Below are 20027 nucleotides of genomic sequence, written 5' to 3' on the forward strand. Positions count from 1 at the left end.
TCCAATAGCGGTTTCCTTAAAGTCACATTTTGTAAATGACATTTAGCTTAAATCATGTATTGTGCACTCTTTTATAGGCATACATTTTATTGTGCCATGGAAATACATGAAAAATCCACTGGCTTTAATTCTGCCTAGTAGATAACTTTTTCCCTTGATCCTTACAAAAACTTTGTTGCCTTCATGATACTGTGGTAACCCAACAGTGGTATTTTTATATGTAGAAAGACAACTGCAGAGGTATTTGTATATGCAGTCAGATAATATCATCTCTTTCTCTCCCTGGTTTGCCTGACATCGATCCCAATGCCTATATTTGCAAACACTTGAATGTTCAAGGAGTGTGCAAATGTCAAGTCTAGATTCTGGACTGATGCTGTTCTGGAAAGCTACTCAAAGTGTGTCCTTGAAATGTGCTTTAAAGTAAAATGTACTGTGGGTTTTAACTGTAATTTTCTCCTTTTTAGATATTGATGAGTGCAGTATAATGAATGGTGGCTGTGAGAACTTCTGTACAAACTCGGAGGGCAGCTATGAATGCAGCTGTAAACAAGGCTTTGCACTCATGCCAGACCACAGGACATGTACTGGTAAGGGAGATTTTGGGAACTTTTCCGCTGGAAGTTTTTTAAACTATTTTAAATAGTTTAAAAACTTTTTCAATAGTTTAAAAATGGACCTTCTTTGTAAGATTAAAGGTATTGGAATAAATATGCTGTAAAAAAAAAAGTAATTAATACATGGAAAGTGAAGTTCTTTTTCTAAAGTAAACATCTCCAAAGTATCAGAATTGGACAACTGCAGACTGAATTGCTTTGAAGGGAATTGATTCTTCATAATTTCAGAAAGCATACAAGTTGATTCTGAGTTTGGTAACAAAAAGCTGTAATTTTTTCAGTAGGAGATAAATTTTCTCCCTTAAGGTATTATATTAGATCCAAATCCAAAATGTGTTGAAGTCAATGGAAAGAATCATCATAAACATAAGCCAAAGTGCTCTGCATGTGTACTGTGTGGTTATATTGGAGAGAGAATAGACAGAAATGCTAGAAAAAGAGCTGATTGCCCTGTTCTGTGGTTGTATGCTATCTGCTCTTAAGCAAGCAAGAAAATTCCTATTTTTAATTCTTTGTTTAGTCAAATGCAAGTATGCTGCATTACTTCAAAATTGAGTGACTTTCAGACAAACTGAAATCCGAATAGTATGAATCTTTCTTAGGAAACAGCTCTCTTGTGCTCTAAACAGGGTTTGTGAGAAAATTTTGAGAGCCCTGTAACATCCGCATCTTGTCCTTTGGGAGTCTGGGAGTCGTAATCCCAGTAAGTGAATTGTACTTGGTGGTTTCCACATAGGTTACTGGAAAGATAATTCTACTCTACTCTTCTCTTACTTCTTGCTGCACAACTACTGGCCCGCCGAGGCATGTGAATATTTGCCAGCTGTTTGCCAGTTCCATCCAAGAGCTCCTTGAAGAGCATGAGAAATATAACAGGGTTAATCCCTTGGAATAGAATTGCCTTTATAGTTGAACAAATGGATAGTTTTCTGTACTGAATTAATAGAGAGAGCTCACATTTAGAATTTGTAAATATTTATAGACCTCTGAGCAGGGTCTCAATTACCCTGGGGCCACTCGCTACCATTCCAAAGGATAAAAGAGCCTTAAAGCATAGTTAAATGTGGTTTGTCTCCCCATTGTAGTTTATGCTGTCAGAAAGATGTAAAGTAGTCAATCTTCAGCAAGCATCGGACCCTTGTTCAAAGAAAGAAATCAACTAGAAAAAGTGCAAATTTGACTGACCCTGAAATTAAGTATTTAGAAACCTAAAAGATTTAGATTAGGAATAGTTTGCTTTAGGTCAAGTTTCTAGAAAAGGCAAGTTTGTACAAAAACTTGCCCAGACATGGGTGTTTGGGGCACTTTTTCAATGCAAAAATAAAACCAGTTGATCAAAATTGTGCCTCAGCCAAAATCTAAACCCAAGTGACAGGATTAGAGGGACATGAAAGGGAAGAGGTGGGGAGCAGGGTTCTCTGAGCCACTTTTCTGTTTTCGTCTTCTTGGCTTGACTGGGGACCAAATGACCCAAGTGTATACTTAGACAGTCTTAGGGATCTCAAGTCTACTGGCTAGAAACAGTTCTGTGCTTTACTCCTGCTTGCCTTTAGCCACCCAAAGACATCTCTAAACCCAAAACCAGAGCGGATCATTTACAGCACCTTCCTGCGTATTAAACTAAAAACTTTGGAATAGAAAACTATCATCTTTCCCCTCTCAAAATTAAAAAGGGAGGAAGCAATTGCCTTTGCTGTGGGGAGGGGATGGAATCTCAGTGGTTTTGTCCACACATTAACTTCACCATAAACATGTCCATAGAAGTCTGTAGTCAGATCTTACCTGGGTGAGCAATAAAAAGCATCTGATCTTAGTTGTGAATTTTTGCATATTTATATCCAGCCTTGACTCTGAAAAATAGAATTTCATTCATAGGTCAGCCAGTAATAGCTATTAGCTATTCATTTTCATACTTTCCTCTAAGAAAGACTTGAATGCAATAGTCAACACATAAAAAGGTTTAAATTAGCAGAAACACCAGACACCTTTGGGTGTCAAGTCAAACTCCACCTAAGAAAATATCCAGAGATGTGAGGGGTCACCTTCACCATCCTTTTAGTATCTAAAAATGCTGCTGCCTTCTCTTGAAGAGATGTTAATTACATATATAAACATCTGGTGAATATTCAAAATCTGCATGCTGAAATTCTGCCTCTGCCCAAACTGGGTGGAAAAATAAGAAAAAATGTATTTTGTGACATTTTCTACTCATTGCACTGAATATCTGGTTTTACTGTGTTAGATGTTTGTGCGTGGTACAATATATAGTAGCACTGTGACCTGAGTATGTGAAACACTTATTTTACATTTTCAGTTTGCTCTCTGTGTGAACATGTCTTTTATCTTTAACGTCACACAAAGCTGGAAGCCATTATGGAATATATTTCTTGATAATTGAGCTGGTAAGAATGCTGTTCAGTTCAGTAGTAGGTCAGGTTTGAATTGGTGAGGTTATGCATAAATAATCAGCTCAATTAGGAGAAACAACAGGTTCTTTGTCAGCTGATTTTCCCCCAACTGTGAAATCAGTACAGTGACAGGTTAGTAAATAAAGTTCTTTATTTCTGTCATTATTATCCCCATTTCTAGAGCTTAATTTTGCATGTTAATTCAAATTCCATTCCAAATTAACATTTCCAGGCTAATGTCCATGCCAACATTATTTGCTTGTTAAGATGAACAGGGACTGGTCAGCCTTCTTCCTTGCAGAAGTTGTGTATCCACACAAGCAGTAGCTGCTAGAAATACAGAAGAATAATGAACATAATATCTTAAGTTAAAGTGAGTTCATTTTCTGCAGCTGCATAATTACTGCAATCCACAATAGACTGGCCTGATAATGAGTTACACCCTTTCTCTTGGAGCAGGCTCCTGAATCTTGTCCTTTTTGTGCTGATTTTTTTCCCATGGTATCACTAGGCAGAGTTTCTGGTTTTTGCTCTTGCTGGTCTACGTTGGTGCTGACACAGGGAGATTCTAGGGATTTTTACAAGGAACACTAATATAACCCCAGGGACTCTGAAAGATTCCAGACCTTAGCATGGCTGCATTAATATAATAAAGTGTCTGCTTCTGCAGCTTGGCCCTAATCAGTGATGGCCAATTTCATGAACTGAGAAAACAACTTACATGCTAGAGGATGTAACTATATGGATGGCCTGGCCAGTAAGCTGAAATGCTAAAAAAACCCCCATAAAATCTCTTAGTGAAATAAATGCATGTACTGTAATTATTCCCATCATCAGTTTGACTCTGTGTTTCTAGTTTGTCACCACCCTTGAGACCTGTAGAGGTATTCTGCATGTACAATGGCTTTTTTAAGCTCTGTAAAGTCTGATATTTTTGTCACTGAATTTCACTTCAGAGCTTCCATTGACTTCAACAATGATGGATTGTATCCAAGAATCTCCAATTGTATGTGGCCATGTGGTGTGACAAAGGTTCTGTATTTTTTTTTCTGTCAATTACTTTTTTACTTACAAAGTTGGTTCCTGTTCCCACTGGAGTCAGAGGGGAATGCTTGCCACTGACTTTAGATGAGGAGCTTACTCATCAGGACAATTTTGCAACGTACCATTCAGTTATTTGCAAGGATTCAATCTTCATCATGCTCTTTTAATGCTTTATCAGAGCATTAAAATGTTTGCTTGCCCTGATTATGGTTAGTTGCATTGCATAAAGGTAGCGTATTTTAATCTGATTTTTCCCTGTAGATATTGATGAGTGTGAAGACAATCCTAACATCTGTGATGGAGGTCAGTGTACAAACATCCCAGGAGAATACAGGTGTCTTTGCTATGATGGATTCATGGCATCTGAAGACATGAAGACTTGCATAGGTAAGTGAAAGTACATATTTTCCAATCTGCGTTAACTAGGGAAAAATTATTTATTAAGGCACTATTCCCAAGTAGGCAGATGATATTTAAAGAGTATTGCTCTTATGCCCTAATTTTGGCCACCTGACCGTAGGACCAGCCCCATTGCACAAGCTATGTTTATTAAATGCAGATGTAATCTCTGTATATCCCTGGGGTGCAAACATGATGATCTATAGCCATCGTATCTTTGGGTGCTCTTCCAGTGAGGTTTTTATGCAGCTCACATGAAAGAGTGCTTGCAGAAACGAAGTGGTGGATGATGCTGTGGAAAACTTGTAGCAAGATAAATCACCAGTGCTGATTTAAACTTGCCTCTAAGACAAAACTATGTGCAAGTGCTGCACCTGGGTAGAACAAAGTCATGAAACAGTGTATCTCCAAAACCAAATTTTCACATTTAAATTAAAAATCTGGAGCGTATTTGAGGAGAAATGTTTGTACAAAACTAGATAATGTATGCATGCATGTATAAATGTATATACACACGCACACACATAACATATACATAGAAAGCATCAATAAATAGTCATAGTCATTCTTTGGATAATATGCTGAATCTTAGTCTCCATTTTTAAGGAAAGCTGGAATTAAAGGTGTGTTAATACAGATACAGTAATATAGCAGTGTTACTTTCTAAGAACTTTATTTAATAAATCTTAATTCATGGTTTCTTTAGATGTTAATGAGTGTGATCTGCATCCAAACATCTGTCTGAGTGGAACCTGTGAGAATACAAAAGGCTCGTTTATCTGTCATTGTGATATGGGATATTCAGGCAAGAAAGGCACAACTGGTTGCACAGGTATGTTTTAAAGTTTAATTATTAACTTTTAGTTAAACTCGTGAGTCTGCATAACCTCTTTTCTAGTATTCAAAACCTCCTCTCACTGTGCTTCTTTTCACCTATTTGTGCTAAATATTGTATCTCTTATCCAAATTTACTAAGCTTGTATTCTGCTGAACTTCAGTGGCACAGCATTCAGTGGCACATGCTGCTTCTGCTGAAATGAGTGACAAAATGTCCACTGGGAACAAAATGGGGCTTATTACTGCATTGTTGTTGGTCTAAGAGAACAGAAAATGCCATTGCCTGTAACATGACAGACTCCCGAGGACCTCAGTGCATTTGGATTAGTTAATTGTATACTATGCATGCAAATAACAGCTATCTGTTACAAGCGTTATTTTGGCAAACACAGATGGCTTAAAATATGTGCTAAAATATATTTTCAGTTTTTGCAAAGTGGCAACAATACAGCTACTCAACTACAGTATATCAGCAAAATCATAATTTGCATTATTTCATGTATTGCCAGAAAACAGAAATGAGATTCAAATATACAGGCTCCGAGGGCATGATGTTAATAATCGTAGTGCTGGTGTCTCAAGCCAAGGTGTTGAGAGTCTTAGGCTTTGCCCAAATATGAATGCAAACATATGTTTAATATAATTTTTAATGTAGGGTTAGGGTAAACACATTTCTGGCAATGTCTTTGAGACAAACTTTTATTCTTAGTCTGCCCTTATTGTACAGAGTTAATAATATACTTCTGTAAGTGCCCCAGATATATGAAGCTGGTTTTTTACAGCTCTCATAGAACAATCTGAGAGCTGGAGTTGTACTTTGCATATTGGACCGGGGACGAATAGTTGTGCATTAGTAACAGCTGCCTTTGACTTACATATGAACTGATCTACATCCAAGAAATCCCTAATTGTACCCTGTAGACCAACATTTCAACGTTCTTTGTTTCTGTGCTAAATTATATGAAGATCTTCAGTACTCTAGACCTGAAAACCCTCGTGCTGATCAGTTACACATGGCGCAGCTATCACTCCCAGCATAATGAGTGATGGTCAGGAGCAGTCAGGGAAGATGAAGCAACTAGTAGAAGGCAAAAGACAGAGAAAGGTCATGGAGGCAGGGGAGGGATCTGAGGTATGGCTTCTGGGGAAGTGCCTGGAAATAGCCACCATTTTGGCAGCATGTGATGCAGGGTAGTGGCAAATGTCCCAAGCAATACTTTTTTGTTAACGGAGAGGCAGGGAAATCCCTCCCTCCTGGTCCCAGCCAAGCCCAGCCCTCTGGTTGGATGCTGTCTGCTATGTGGGCTCTTGCCATCACCTCGCATGTCTTTATCTTTCCCTCAGCCCATCCTCTGCTGCTTTTGGCTATATGCTGGTGTCCCAGGGAGGATGGCACTCACCAGGAAAACCACCAGGACACCTTAATTACAACAGATGCTGTAGAAGGGCTCAATAATTTGAAAGAGGCTGGTGGTTTAAGGCAAAAAGGTGAAGTATCAGTTATGCTGATACAGCTGAGATGGGACCATACTCAAATCACCAAAATCTTTTGGATTTAAATAAGAAAAGGGAGGAACCAGAGCAGGAACTTTCTAGGTTGGTTTCATGCTGAAGAAACTGTGTGGATACAGGTTCCATTGTGACTACAGTGTGCAGATTCTCACATTCTGGTTTTTAAAAAGTCTGATTTACTGGTGGAGACTTTTGAATTCCCCACCTCATGTTTGCACAGTATCAGAGCAGAGCTGAAGTTCCCAGGCTCAGGTACTGCAGACCATGAGAGCATCCTTCAAGACTTCTTCTGGAGGGACCTTGCCAACGGCACCTTGACCCCAGGATTCAGTTCTTGTCTTACAGACAGATCAAAAGCATCCACAGTTTTTAGGAACTCCCATGGAAAAAAATTACAAAAATGTGTACAGTGCTTTGAATGGGAGGTTCTCTGTTTCATGAGAACAACTAAGTAACGTCCTCTGGGTTCCATTACAGTTTTGTCTAAATATTTCAGCTCCCTTGTCGTTACTGATTGTTTCCATTTTAACAAATAAACATGTTTTTTTCCCCAATCATTTAACAGTATTCAGAATCCACCCTCTGACTTACATTCCTATCCCACACAGATGTTAGTTCTCCCCCTCCTTGGTTCTCAGTAAGAATGTGGACAGAGTTTAGTAACAAAATTATAATTTAAAAAAAATTATGCAAAAATATACATTGTAGATTCAGGTTTCCTAGGCAAAGTGCTACGAATGGTTTAATTTCCATTCTCAAGGCAAACTGTGGCAAGACTGACTTAGAGCAGTTCATTTTAGATTTTTCTAGGCAGGCAATGATACGTAGCCACCAGAGAGAAGATTGCAAAGTTTTCCCCATCCCAGTTCCAGATTGCCCAGCTTTATGACAAATATCTAGTATCTGCTTTTTCTGTCAATAAAGTATACGTGTACTTGTGCAGAGATGAAATCCTGTATTGGCACTTGTATTTGTATTTTGTGATTCATCATCACTCTGGAGTATTGCCTGTAAATTTGCAATATTTCACTATTGCTGTAGAGCCTTAGATTTACTTGCTCTGATGTTTTCACAGAGGAACAAATTCTTCTCTGACTCTCTCCCATCCATCCTTGCCAGTTACGGCTGTGTGCGCAGACCTCCTGTTTGCTCCTGGTGGAGCTGTGCTTGCACAGGCTTAGGGTGCTCTTCACAAAGTCAAACTGAACGAGGTGAACTTGGGGGCAGAAGTTGCCTGAGATGGTAATCTGATCAAAAATAAATGTGCTTTAAAAGTCAGCTGTATTTCTCCACAGCAGGCTTAGGGAGTTGGAGGACTGAGACCAGGCTCTGACCCTGCAAGGGCCGTGCTGGTGCTGTTTGGAGAAAGGCTAGTGGAAGATGTTCAGCTGCAGCCTTGGTGTGGGGTGTGAGGTTAGGGAGTCTGTCATCCAGTTGACAGACTGGATGACATTTATTTGCTGTCATCCAGTAATGAGGGTGATAGTGGATAAAGGAGTGAGTGAGTGCACACTGCATACTTGCATGGCTGACAATAACATAGTTATAAAGAGAAGGATGCCTGATACAGTGAAAGGAAGAGGTGAGCCCTATCATTTGCCCTCAGAAATAGGTCCATAACATTTTGTGACTTGTACAATGTGCTTGCCTCTCTCCCCTGCCTTGGGCTTCTGGCCATTAATAATACATTGTGTTTCAGTCCTGATGGCACAAGAGAGTTCTGGTATCAGTGAAACAAATACATTTCCCCTTATGAATCTGGGAGCTGGCTGTGTCAGGCCAAATACCAGAAGATAATAATATTAAGATGCTGCCCGCCAAATGGGGTTATTACAGAAAGAGCGTATTGTGAGTAGGCGTCTGTCCAGCAATAACATGCTGTGCCCCAGGCTGATGACGTAAGGATGGATGGCAGGCAAGAACTGAACTGCCCCATGTGAAACTCCAAGAGGTGCTTATGGTGCAGTATGCTGAATAAAATCCAAGAGTGATTCCAAAAGAGAAAACGATTTTACAGGTATAGAGATCAGAATAGGGGAATTTTTCCGTACTTTTTTCTACTTGTGTGAGCCCTTAGCTGAAATTCACAGTCATCTCCCTCTGAAAAGCCTTCCCTCTTACCTACCTGGTTACATGGGCAGCAACCCAGGAGGAGGAAGTGTCATCTCACTTCCACCAGACAACTGACCCCATGGGAATCAGTCCCAGGTTTGAAATACCAGTGAAACTTCAGTGCAATAAAATGCACAGATATGCAGAGAGTGCCAGAAAAATTAAAAAGTTAGAAAATGCTTAAGGCATTTGCATAATTCATGACAAACAGTACTGATTTATAAGCAGAGACTGAATTAAGTTCACGCTTTGCTAAGAATCCTTACAGACTAATGAAGCCCCAATGAAACTTAACAGAAAACGTAAATGATACACACAGTACCTTGAGGATTTCATGCCTGCTGATGAACATGTGAATTTTTGTGGGTTAATGTTCACTCGCATTCTGCTCAAATGCAGAGGAATGACTTGGGTGTTTCCAGAGTATAGGTGAGAATACAGTGACTTATCCCCATGCTCCTCTCTGGCCAAGTTTAATGATCTACTTCCAGACTGCGTAGAGATGCGCTGTGCAGGTACTGGCTAGCTGTTTCTTTCCTTTGGTTGCCACATTTGCAAGCATAATGCCAACATGACAGGCATATATGGTATGTATTTTTGCTGCACATCCATAGCCCTAAAAATTTGTGCTTCTCTGATTAATGGGAGAGATGCTTTATTAATTGCCAAAGGCTTGAGAGAAAAAATATTTGTCCAGAGCTGAAGGAGCCAAGAAAATAGGGTGACTGACAGGTTTTTTTTCCCCAGAGTGCTTGGGATTGTTATGATGTCAGATCTGCATATTATTTATCATTCGTATTCTCATCTGTTGTAGGCAGACAACTCCCTTAGTGTTAATGGGAATTGTGCAATTACAAAGCTGAGAACATGTGTGCAGCAGGACTGGGGCACAATGGGACCAGCTGAGGATGCAGTGTCAGTGTCGTATTGGAATATCTTTATTTTCCTTGGCTTGTTATGGCCTCATACTGGAGGCAGGTTGATAGAGGGTTGATATAAAAGAAGGTTGATATAAATCAGTGACTCACTCCTTTACTCTTTAGTGAAAATCCCCCTGAAGTCAATGGGAATAGGCCATCATTGTGTGAAACCCTGACTTGAGTAGTGTCCTCCTGTGTGCTCTTTGGGTCATGATACCTTTACTCAGACTGGGTAATGCTTTTCTCTTCAAACAATTACACGAAAATAGCTGGGAGTATTTGAAGAGTGTAGTACTGTTTGTACTGCCATGCAGACAGCACAATCTGGACTCTTGCTTTTATTAAAGATATTTATGTTGAGTTAATTTTTCCCCTACAGAGCTCAACTTCTCCTTTTTGTTTCGTTCTGTGAAGCCATAATTCAATACTTATGGCAACATAAATCCATATTAAGCTCCAGTATAAGCAGACATAAATTCCATTGATTTCACTGCCCCGTTTACACAGGACCGTGTTTGGTCTGAGATCTCTTTTGCCTTGGAAATAATTGCAATGCAATAAATTTAGGCTTATAACTCAGCTGTGCAATGAAAGGAGAGAATAGGGATTATAGCAAAACAACATCTGAGTTAAATGCAAAGAGCTTTGAAAATAAGTAAAATCTGGGATGAAGCCAGTGATGGTATTTTATATGCCTCAATCACCTTTCATTCAAGTATCTGAAAACCTTTCCATGCATCAAATAAGCCCTGCAACGTCCATGTAAAGGTAGATGGTATTAGAAAATATATTTTTGCATTCCCTATTTCATCTTTACCCAGGCAAAAAGCACTGAAATCTATTGATTTATTTTTTTCCTGGAAAAAAGCTGAAAAGGATTTCAGGATTTTGTTCAAAGCAAGTGGAATGGCATTTCAGTGAATGATGTCTGAGAAAGCTGATCCCATTATAAATACCTGTGTTTGGATATGGATTTGTGCTCGCAACTTTCATCCCGCAGAAAATTCCAAGCTTTTTAGTGTGTGTGTCAAACAGCTGATGGGCAACAACTGTCCAGTGGAAGGGCACCAGTGTCACGGTGCTGCTGTTCCTGACAGATGTTAGTGGGGGCTCTCAGGTGCAAAGTGTTAGCAGGTCAGTGTGAGGTGGGATGGGATGAAGTCCACAGTCACTTTATGTAGAGTTGAAAATTTGTTTTAGATTTGAGCCTGAGCATGACTTCATTGTGGTGTAGCTGTTGCATGCAAGTTTCTGTTTGTGTTTGCTGGCAGTTAATTCTTGGCAGAAATCTCTCCACTGATGATGTTTTTTGTGTTGTTTTGTTGTGCTCCGCAGGGTATAAGGAAGCATGTGATTGTTTGTATGTTTCAAAACATCAAATAATCAAATACAGTGCAATCTTAATGTTAGCAGTGGTCTAACAGTTTGGGTTTTAAAATCATGTAAAGGTTAAAATATATTTGCCTCAGCTTTTTTGTGTCAATGTATGCTGTAACTGACCTCTCAAAATTCCTTCTAGTCTTTCCCTTCAGTTCAAGCCAAAATGATTTTTTTTTTTTCTGACCACCCTTAAGATTTTTGACAGACACTAGTTTCCTGTTTAGGGTGATTGTTATCTTCATATGAGTTTCTGCGCATGCTAAAGGCAAATATGCTCTGAGATATCTGCTCCTGAGCCTTTTTTTTAAGTTTTAAAAAGTAAGTGTCCATTTGCATGTTTTTCAGGCTTGTTGGTGCAGTCAACATTCATTAATAGTAGATTCCAGCTGCTAGTTTTAGATCTATATCTAGACTTCAGCATTCAGATTATGGGAATACTCATGTCTGGGGTTTTGATTCAGAGCAATGCCTCATTTAGAAAGAAACCCAGAAAACTAAGATTGAATGCAATTCCACTCTACAGACTTTAAAAAACCCCAAACAAACAAACACAAAACCAACCAAACAAAAACCCCCAAACCAACAGTGGGTTTGGGTAATTTTGGGACTTGAGTATTTAATTGTAGGATGACAGATGCATGTTGTCTGCATCTCAGAGTCACATGTAGCCTTTTGTGAAAAGACAAAATGTACGTACAGGGCCTAGAGAAAGGACCTTTTGTCTAAACAAGGGTGGGCAAAAAGACCTAAGAAAGGGTTACGAAGGAAATGGTTAATATGGTACCTGGACACTTTGCCCAATGGCTCCACTCTCTTGTCCTCAAAAATGAGAGCTAACTGTTTTTAAGTACAATGGTAGGGAAACGGAAGTCTGTGGTTTTGGGGCTGAGAACCCCAAAGGTTGTTACATGGTTGATGGCTGATGCCTTTTCTTAATCATCTTCTTGAGAGGGGTCTGGGCTGGCTTTTTCTGTGTGGAATAATGCAGAGTTTGTGAGCTTGTTTTCCCTTTCCATGAGCTATTGTACAGAATGAGATGATTTGGCTTACTGCAACAGCAAAGGCACCTGGGAGGGCTGAAAAAACTGGTATAAATATTAAGTGGTTTGATGTGAATTCTAGATAATTTACATCCTGCATGGAAGTAAAGCACAGTTAGAGAGAGCTTGGTTACAGAAAACACCATAAAATCCATAGCTCAGATGTGTAAGAAAATTCCTGCCAGTTTTAGTTACTAGCAGTAATTTCTGAAGACTTTACCTTTGAGTTTATACATTCTCCAAGTACTTATATGGGGTGTTAATATTGTTCTGTGACAAGGAAGAATGGAGTTCAGTTTGGTTTTTTCTGTCTATACATTTTGACGCTGCCAGAGAATGCCCAAGAATGAAAATAAGGTGAAAATAGCAAGTACTGAAATAGAACGTGCTGGCACGAATGCATATGTTGAAGATTGGATGACTTGCTGCCTGCTGTCTCTAAGAATGCTGACTTTTTTCCACTGTGTTAGGTTTCCTGAGTTCTTAATAAACTGCATGCCTGATGAGCTTTGTGTCCATCAGCTGTCACATTAAATACAGTGGTATAGCCCATCCTCCACCTTCCACATAGTCTCTGGTGAAGCAGAACCTGGCTTCGTTAACTGCCTAGGGATAATCCTAGGAGCAGTTTGCACGTAGTGCCCAGCTGGTGTTCATCAGCATCCTTGCAGATACAGTGGGGGCTGTGGGAATGCTGCATTCCAGGAGTCCCTGGGCAGCAGAGCTGCCTCTGAGACCTTTTAACAAACTAGGCAATGTAGAGCCACCCGCATCCCTCTTTGCAAACTCCAGGATGGGCAGATGGGAAAGCTGTCATCTTTCCCTCAGTCATGTTAAGGTATGGTCAGGATGCAAGCCAGTACCTTGTAGTGGCATCTCTCTATTGTCAGGGGAGCACAGGTCTTCACACCAGCTCTTAGTCATCAGATTTGACCCACAACCTATTGCAAAGTTGCTTGACAAACATATATCCCAGGATGCTGAACACCTGCAGTGGTAATCTTTATGAATGCTAGTCTTCTTCCCAAAGGCTGTGGCCTCACATTCTTTCTGAGCACACCAGTTAGAAGAAGAAGGAAAACCTGAGTTAGTGTTTTCCTCCTTGAATATAAAAGTTACCAGGCTTTGGAGTGAACTGCAGAAGCACTGCTTTATATGCCTATCAGAAATATAGATAGTAGGGCAGCATGTGTTTGAAATATGCTACATGCTTCTTGGCTTTTCTTTGTTGTGATTTTATTTCTCTTCTGCTTCATTTTTAAATGTCATGTTATCCAAGAAATGCAGGCTTGCTTTCATGTTCACATTATCTTTCTTGAGAAATTCCAGGATCCGTTCTCTGGATATGAGAAAGTTTGATCCATGAGCTCTGCAAACATCTCTGTGTTTTTACAGATATCAATGAGTGTGAAATTGGAGCCCATAACTGCGACAGACACGCCATATGTACAAACACAGCAGGAAGTTTCAAATGTAGCTGCAGCCCTGGCTGGGTTGGAAATGGTATCAAGTGCACAGGTGAGGGTCATATGCATTTGTATTTATTAGTAAGGTCAGACCAAAACTGGGTCCTAGCAATTCTGAGAAAAACCAATACCACACCTACAAATTGAGAAGACAAATGGTTATCAAGCTTGTTAGGTCGATTTGACATGATCTATTGGAGGACAAATTCTCCACCGTGGTAACTGTGAAATCAGCATTATCTCATGTTTGGTTTGTGAGATTGTGAAAACAGACTGGACCATGGAGAAGAGACACTGTGTCCTTGAGAACAGCTGATGGGAGGCAGTGAGAGGTCTCCTGGTGCTCCCCATGAAAACAAGATACAGGTCTTAGTTTTGAAAGTGCCCTGCAGCTTTCTCATTCTCAGTTACCTTGTCAGACTTCTTTATTGGGCTGTAAATAAACTGTGCCTGCTTCTCCAGTCAGGTGACCCCACATATGTGTGGGTTTTATTATGGAAGATTATTTAAAGTAGAGCTTCTGTGTGCCATACGCTATTTAAAGTTTGTATTCATTGTGTGTTTTTTTAACTAGTATTGCTTTTTTCTTTTCTTTTTTTTTTTTTCCCCGTTTTTATTATTTTAAAGATCTGGATGAATGCTCCAATGGAACCCACAAGTGCAGCCCACATGCTGACTGCAAGAATACAATGGGCTCTTACCGCTGCCTATGTAAAGAAGGTTATACTGGGGATGGCTTCACTTGTACAGGTGAGCTTTCTTAGGAAAGTATTGGATGACTTCCAGTGGTCCCTTGCAACCTAAGTTAGTCTACAATTCAATACACAAAAATAGCTTTTAAACATTTGAAATTATTCTCTAGTATGTCATCTTCCATTGTCTTCTACTTCACCTAAGTTGCCATAACTTGAAAGAAATACTGTGTATGATACCTAGTCTAAAGCAGTCACTTTTTTCACTTGATAAAATGCAAGTTTTCATTGAGCTTTTCTTGTTAGTTGGAGTGGGTGGCAAAATTATTAAAACAACGCTTGATCGCATAATTTGGCTAGTTAGTAAACCAGTCCATTGGCTACCCACCTTAATATTTAAATAATAGGGCACATGCATTAAAATTACTTCATAAAATTGCCTAAAAATGTTTGTTCTTTCCACAAGTGAGTGTGTGCTGTCTGCCCTCTTTACTGCATCATCCTGAGAGATGGTGTCAGGACACAGTGCTGACATGTGGAACGATGGAAGTAGCTGCTTCTGAAACCTCATTTTATAAACTGTAAATGTGATTATAAAACATTGCTAGAGAGATGTTTCCCACCCACACTTCAGTCTTCTACTTTGAAGAACAGATTAGCTCATATAAGCTTAGTCATCAGGAGCCCTGCTATTACACTAAGGATATTAGTGTTGCTGGTGGTGCTACATGGAGGAATAAAGCCATGCGATAGACAGCTGGTGGGTCAGGTTTTCAGCTGGTGCAAATCAGCAGCACTCTATGAACTACAGCAGATTTTAATGGCATCTGAGAATCTGGCTCAGCAGGTTTAAGGCTGAATTTGAATCATTCCAAATTATAAATGGACCCTGGGATTCTGTTTAATTCTCTCTGTATAATTTACTCTTGAACCTGACTCAGCTTCCTTAGTGGCCTTCATAACCCAGTGCTTTTTGTTAATTTCCCATATGATGATTTCCAGGAGTCTATAAACTACATCTTTCAAATGAAGTGCTTACAGAGTTTCTGCATTCAGTGGAACTTTTTTTTTTTTTAAATTTGCATACTTTATTGTTCATGGATTCAAGAGGTGGCTGGGACTCAAACTAGGGCATGCAAGTGTTCTGTAAGCCCTCTGCCAAAGCATGCAGCATTCACCCTAGTAGGTACTACCTTTGATTTGCCAGCCACGGAGTTTTACAAGCTCACACTGCCAGCCAGACTGTTGCAACAAGTAGGGTGTTTTTGTGATGTATAAAATTTCAGCTAGAGAGTAAGGGCCACAGTCTATCTGAAGGGCAGCGTAGTCCAGTAGCAAGGCTGTTTTTCTCATCAGCTGTTAACCTGCAGTTTAATTTTGATCAAGTTATTTTCACCTCAGTGCCACTTTTTGTCAGTTTTGTATGTTTGGCATGGAGACTGCCTATTACCATATGTTTGCTCATTGCACAGTAAACCTCTTTTTTCAGTTGCTGCCTCTAGGCTTTCCTGTAATAGAAACAATAACTATAATAAAATTCACATGCTCATTTTGAGTCTAAATTTGACCCTGTATACTGCCACCAATTGTTATTAACTGTAGCTACTTTAGGAGTCTGCCTCTCTCTGATTTTCCGTTTGATTAGAAGCCGTATTTTCCACATATCGGAAATATACCAAGCTGTTACATGTAATAGCCTCTGCACATAACTAGATTGCAGTTTTCTTCTGCAAATGTTCAGAGCTAACAGGATAATTAAAATCCTTGGAACACTGCATGCTTCAGCTGAAACAAATGTTGGTGAGAAACCATGTTTACTGTAAACCTGCAATTTCTCTTCCTTTTACAGACCTCGATGAATGCTCAGAAAACTTGAATCTCTGTGAAAATGGGCAGTGCCTCAATGCCCCTGGAGGATATCGCTGTGAATGTGATATGGGATTTTTGCCAAGTCCAGATGGGAAAGCATGTGAAGGTAATTTTCTGTAAGCTTTAAATAACATTCAACAAATTCTGTCTTAATAATATTTTATGTTTGAAAAATTTTACAGTTGGTTGCAGTTGTGGTTGTATTGAGAACTGCATGAAAATTGTCAATAGTAGTTGCTTTTTTTCAGTTTATACATTTATTATGGGCCTCTAGGTGTTCATCTACGTATTGTATATAGACAGAACAGCTTTTTGGAGCCTATCTTATGACATATTATTTGTGGGTCTGATTGGTGATCCAAATGGCGCTGTCAGCTGCCATTTCACCTTGGTCATTTGTACCAGTTTTCGTTTTATTCATAACAGTTAAACAGAAAAAGTTGTTACTTTGCCTTGGTGTATATGAGACTGAAAAACACTGATTTGGTAGCTAATACAGCAAACACACTTTGAGGGCTTCTGTGAGGTGCAGAATCAAAGTTTGAAGCCTTGCAGAAAGTTTATATGACCACCAAAAAAAAAAAAAAATCCCATGAGTATTCAGTTCAGTTTTGAAAGTGAGTTGTCAGTTAACTGTTTACAACTTGTTCATAAGAGCTTTGCATATGCAAAGATTCACAAAAATCAAAGAAACATGTTACCAACATGATTAAGATCACATATTTGATTGTAACATTTGAAATCCTCAGTTGATATAACGCTAATCAGTTAAGTCAGTCGAGAAGAAGAAACCGTATCATCTGACATAGTAGTGACTCATAGTAACTGGTATTTGATGGAGTTCATAAGTCCATCACTATAAATAGGATTTTTTTCCCCTGAAAAGTGTTCTGTGTATTTTTTTTAGTAATCTACCAGGAGAAATAATTTACGAGAGTGAATTTTTGTGTAAACTAAAACAATATTAGGTTTCATAATGTTTCATGAAACAATTTACTTTAAAACCTTTTAGCTAATTTTCAATAGCTTATACGAAGCCTAGCTCCTGTTGCTAAAACAGACTTTCCTTGATGTCTCAGATGCGTACACTGAAGGCAGTATTTTAAGGTCCTTTGTAAACATATGCTTTTTTATTGTATCAAATTGGTTGTTCTTTGTGCAGTGCATATGGCATTCAGCAAATACTGAATCAGGTGCAATGATTTGGACAAAAGGCACAAAAGTGAGCTCCGCTTGCCAAACTTGAGATCTGTCAAATGCAGAAACTTGAAGATGGGTGTCAAGTTCACCTTTGGGCACAAGCTTTTCCTTTGCTGATGTCCAGCTTTCTGCATATGACTGCTGATTTAGAATAAACTTCATTTTTTAAAGCATATCTCCTGCCATCTTTAATTTTGCTACTTGTCAGATTAGCCCACTAAATAAGCTCAGGTTGTTTCTGGCATGGCTTTCAGAGACAGTGGAAACAGCCTTTTGCCCCCAAAAAAGGTTATGGATTAGTTCCTTAGGCTCCAAACACAAATCACGCATGTTATTTTTTCTGGTCTTACACAGTGTTCAGGAGCAGTTGGCTTCCAGATCCATGTTTTCTGAACCTTTTTGCAGTTCTCTGTCTGTTATCTTTTATCTTAAAAATATAAGGAAAGCTCATGTTTTTCCCCTCCTGTTCCTCTATCAGATATTGATGAATGCTCACTTCCTAACATCTGTGTCTACGGTACTTGTCATAACCTCCCTGGACTTTTCCGATGTGAGTGTGAAGTGGGCTATGAGTTGGACAGAAGTGGTGGTAACTGCACAGGTAAAGATAATTTTGGATAACATGCTTTTTAATTTTCTCTTAGTGTCATGGTCAGCTCCTTAGGAAATTCTTTTAAAAAGCTATACAAATCAGACTGGATATAGGAAAATATAGGCTTCCCTACTGTATAACACAGGATTCTCCTCCTCGCCTTTTCTACACTCCTGTTTCCCCTTCTTTGTCAACCTCTGATATCCCATTGGCTTAAGAGAAAAAGGGGAAAAACAGCAGAGAGAACCCCTCTGTCTGTCCACATCTCCCAGGTGGACATGTGTTGTGCCTTGTAGTTTCCATTCGCAGTACAGGATGGTAAGCTATGACCTTGTTGTTGTGTATTTTTCCCTTAAGTATTTTTTTAGTATATGAATTTTAGTTCGTAGACTGGTTTTACAGGAAAAACGCTTCCTCCTCCCCCCCCCCCCCCCCCCCCAAAAAAAAAAAAAAAAAGAAAAGGATGAATTCATCTCAGACTACTGTTTTTCTAAAATGTGTGTGTATTTTTTGAGCTTTCTGGAGATCAGTATCTCGTAACTAATGGATTTGTGGTGATATGATACCTGATATGTTGACGGTTTGCACTCTCCTGGAGTATTTGCTTACCACGTGCTGTTTTTTCTTGCAGATGTTAATGAATGTGCAGATCCCACAACCTGCATTAGTGGCACGTGTGTCAATACTGCTGGTAGTTACACCTGCGAGTGCCCTCCTGATTTTGAGCTGAATCCCACCCGAGTTGGATGTGTTGGTAAGGGACCACTCCTTATGTTATTTATAAGTGAAGTTGCACAGATGGGCTGCAAGGCTAACTGCTTAGGAATAAAGTCCCAGGTCATGGAAGAGGGCTGGAACAGGATCTCCAATTCCCACCCCACTGCCCCTGGCTTAGAAGTTGTAATAGTGCAGTGGGAGTATGTCCAGAGTGATGTATTGATGCCAGCAGTGCCCGGCTGCCAGAACCAATCCTTTGGTACTTGTTGGTCTGTCCACAATTTACAGCAGGCATGAGACAATTTTAAATTTCAACAAGCTTAAACCAATGTCCAGCTGGCCCCAAGATGGCAAGAGAATGAAGTTGCGGCATAAAGCCACCCGTGCTTTTGGAGCATTGAGTGCAGCTTCATGACTGATGGAAATGCTCTTGTATTAGGCTCCCAACTGCTTAGTAATCCTCTGATTTTTTTTTTGGCTTTTGTTTGTTTAAGAGGGCGTAGGGACACTCCTCAAATTCAAATGTATTTGAAATTCCTAATATTTAGTAGATGCTTTCATGCTTGTTACCCTCAAGGAGAGGAGAAAGCAGTCAGTTTCTGGAACTGGAAGAATTTATAAATGTGGGTGAAAATGTGAATCAAAATGAGAAAATGCCTGGCTGAACTGCCCTTTGTCATGCTGAATAAATTCCTTACTTTGTGAGAAGTCCAGCAAAGCCAAGGGATGGGGCACCACCGTCCTATCTAAGTGGGAAAAGCTGAGCCCTCCTGGACAACACAAGTTACTTTGGCTATTCTACAAGAAATGAGAGCCATCTGGAGGTATCCATCATCCTGAGATGATGTGATGTGTTTTCCTCTCTCATAAGATGTGTTTGTTGTTATGTGCATTCTGCATAGATACACGATCTGGCAACTGCTACCTGGACATTAAAACTCGGGGAGATAACGGTGGCACCTTCTGCAGCAATGAGATCGGAGTGGGTGTTTCCAAGGCCTCCTGTTGCTGTTCCCTGGGCAAAGCTTGGGGAGTTCCCTGTGAACATTGCCCTCTTGTGAACACAAGTAAGTCAGCTTTCCTGGGTTAAACACAACAATACAATGTGTTGTTTGGACTTTTTTCTAATTTAGCCAGGTAACACAAATACCTGTGTTATCATTTATTGTGTACATGCAGGGGACAGGTTTCCACCGGTCTTAACCAAAAACTTTACTAGTCT

The 20027-nt window shown here is 39.6% G+C and overlaps 1 protein-coding gene across 1 annotated transcript in view; it reads left to right on the forward strand.

Moving 5' to 3' along the window:
- The window catches only part of FBN1 (fibrillin 1), a 158572-nt gene that overhangs the window by 102772 nt on the left and 35773 nt on the right, over nucleotides 1–20027 (forward strand). The window contains exons 29-37 of the mRNA XM_072870543.1: nucleotides 468–590; nucleotides 4331–4456; nucleotides 5175–5300; nucleotides 13665–13787; nucleotides 14363–14485; nucleotides 16277–16402; nucleotides 17975–18097; nucleotides 18720–18842; nucleotides 19708–19872. Coding sequence (XP_072726644.1) covers nucleotides 468–590; nucleotides 4331–4456; nucleotides 5175–5300; nucleotides 13665–13787; nucleotides 14363–14485; nucleotides 16277–16402; nucleotides 17975–18097; nucleotides 18720–18842; nucleotides 19708–19872 — 1158 coding nt within the window. The remainder of the gene's footprint in view (nucleotides 1–467; nucleotides 591–4330; nucleotides 4457–5174; nucleotides 5301–13664; nucleotides 13788–14362; nucleotides 14486–16276; nucleotides 16403–17974; nucleotides 18098–18719; nucleotides 18843–19707; nucleotides 19873–20027) is intronic.

This window comes from Ciconia boyciana, chromosome 8 (genome assembly GCF_034638445.1).
Source record: "Ciconia boyciana chromosome 8, ASM3463844v1, whole genome shotgun sequence".
Classification (NCBI taxonomy): Eukaryota; Metazoa; Chordata; class Aves; order Ciconiiformes; family Ciconiidae; genus Ciconia; species Ciconia boyciana.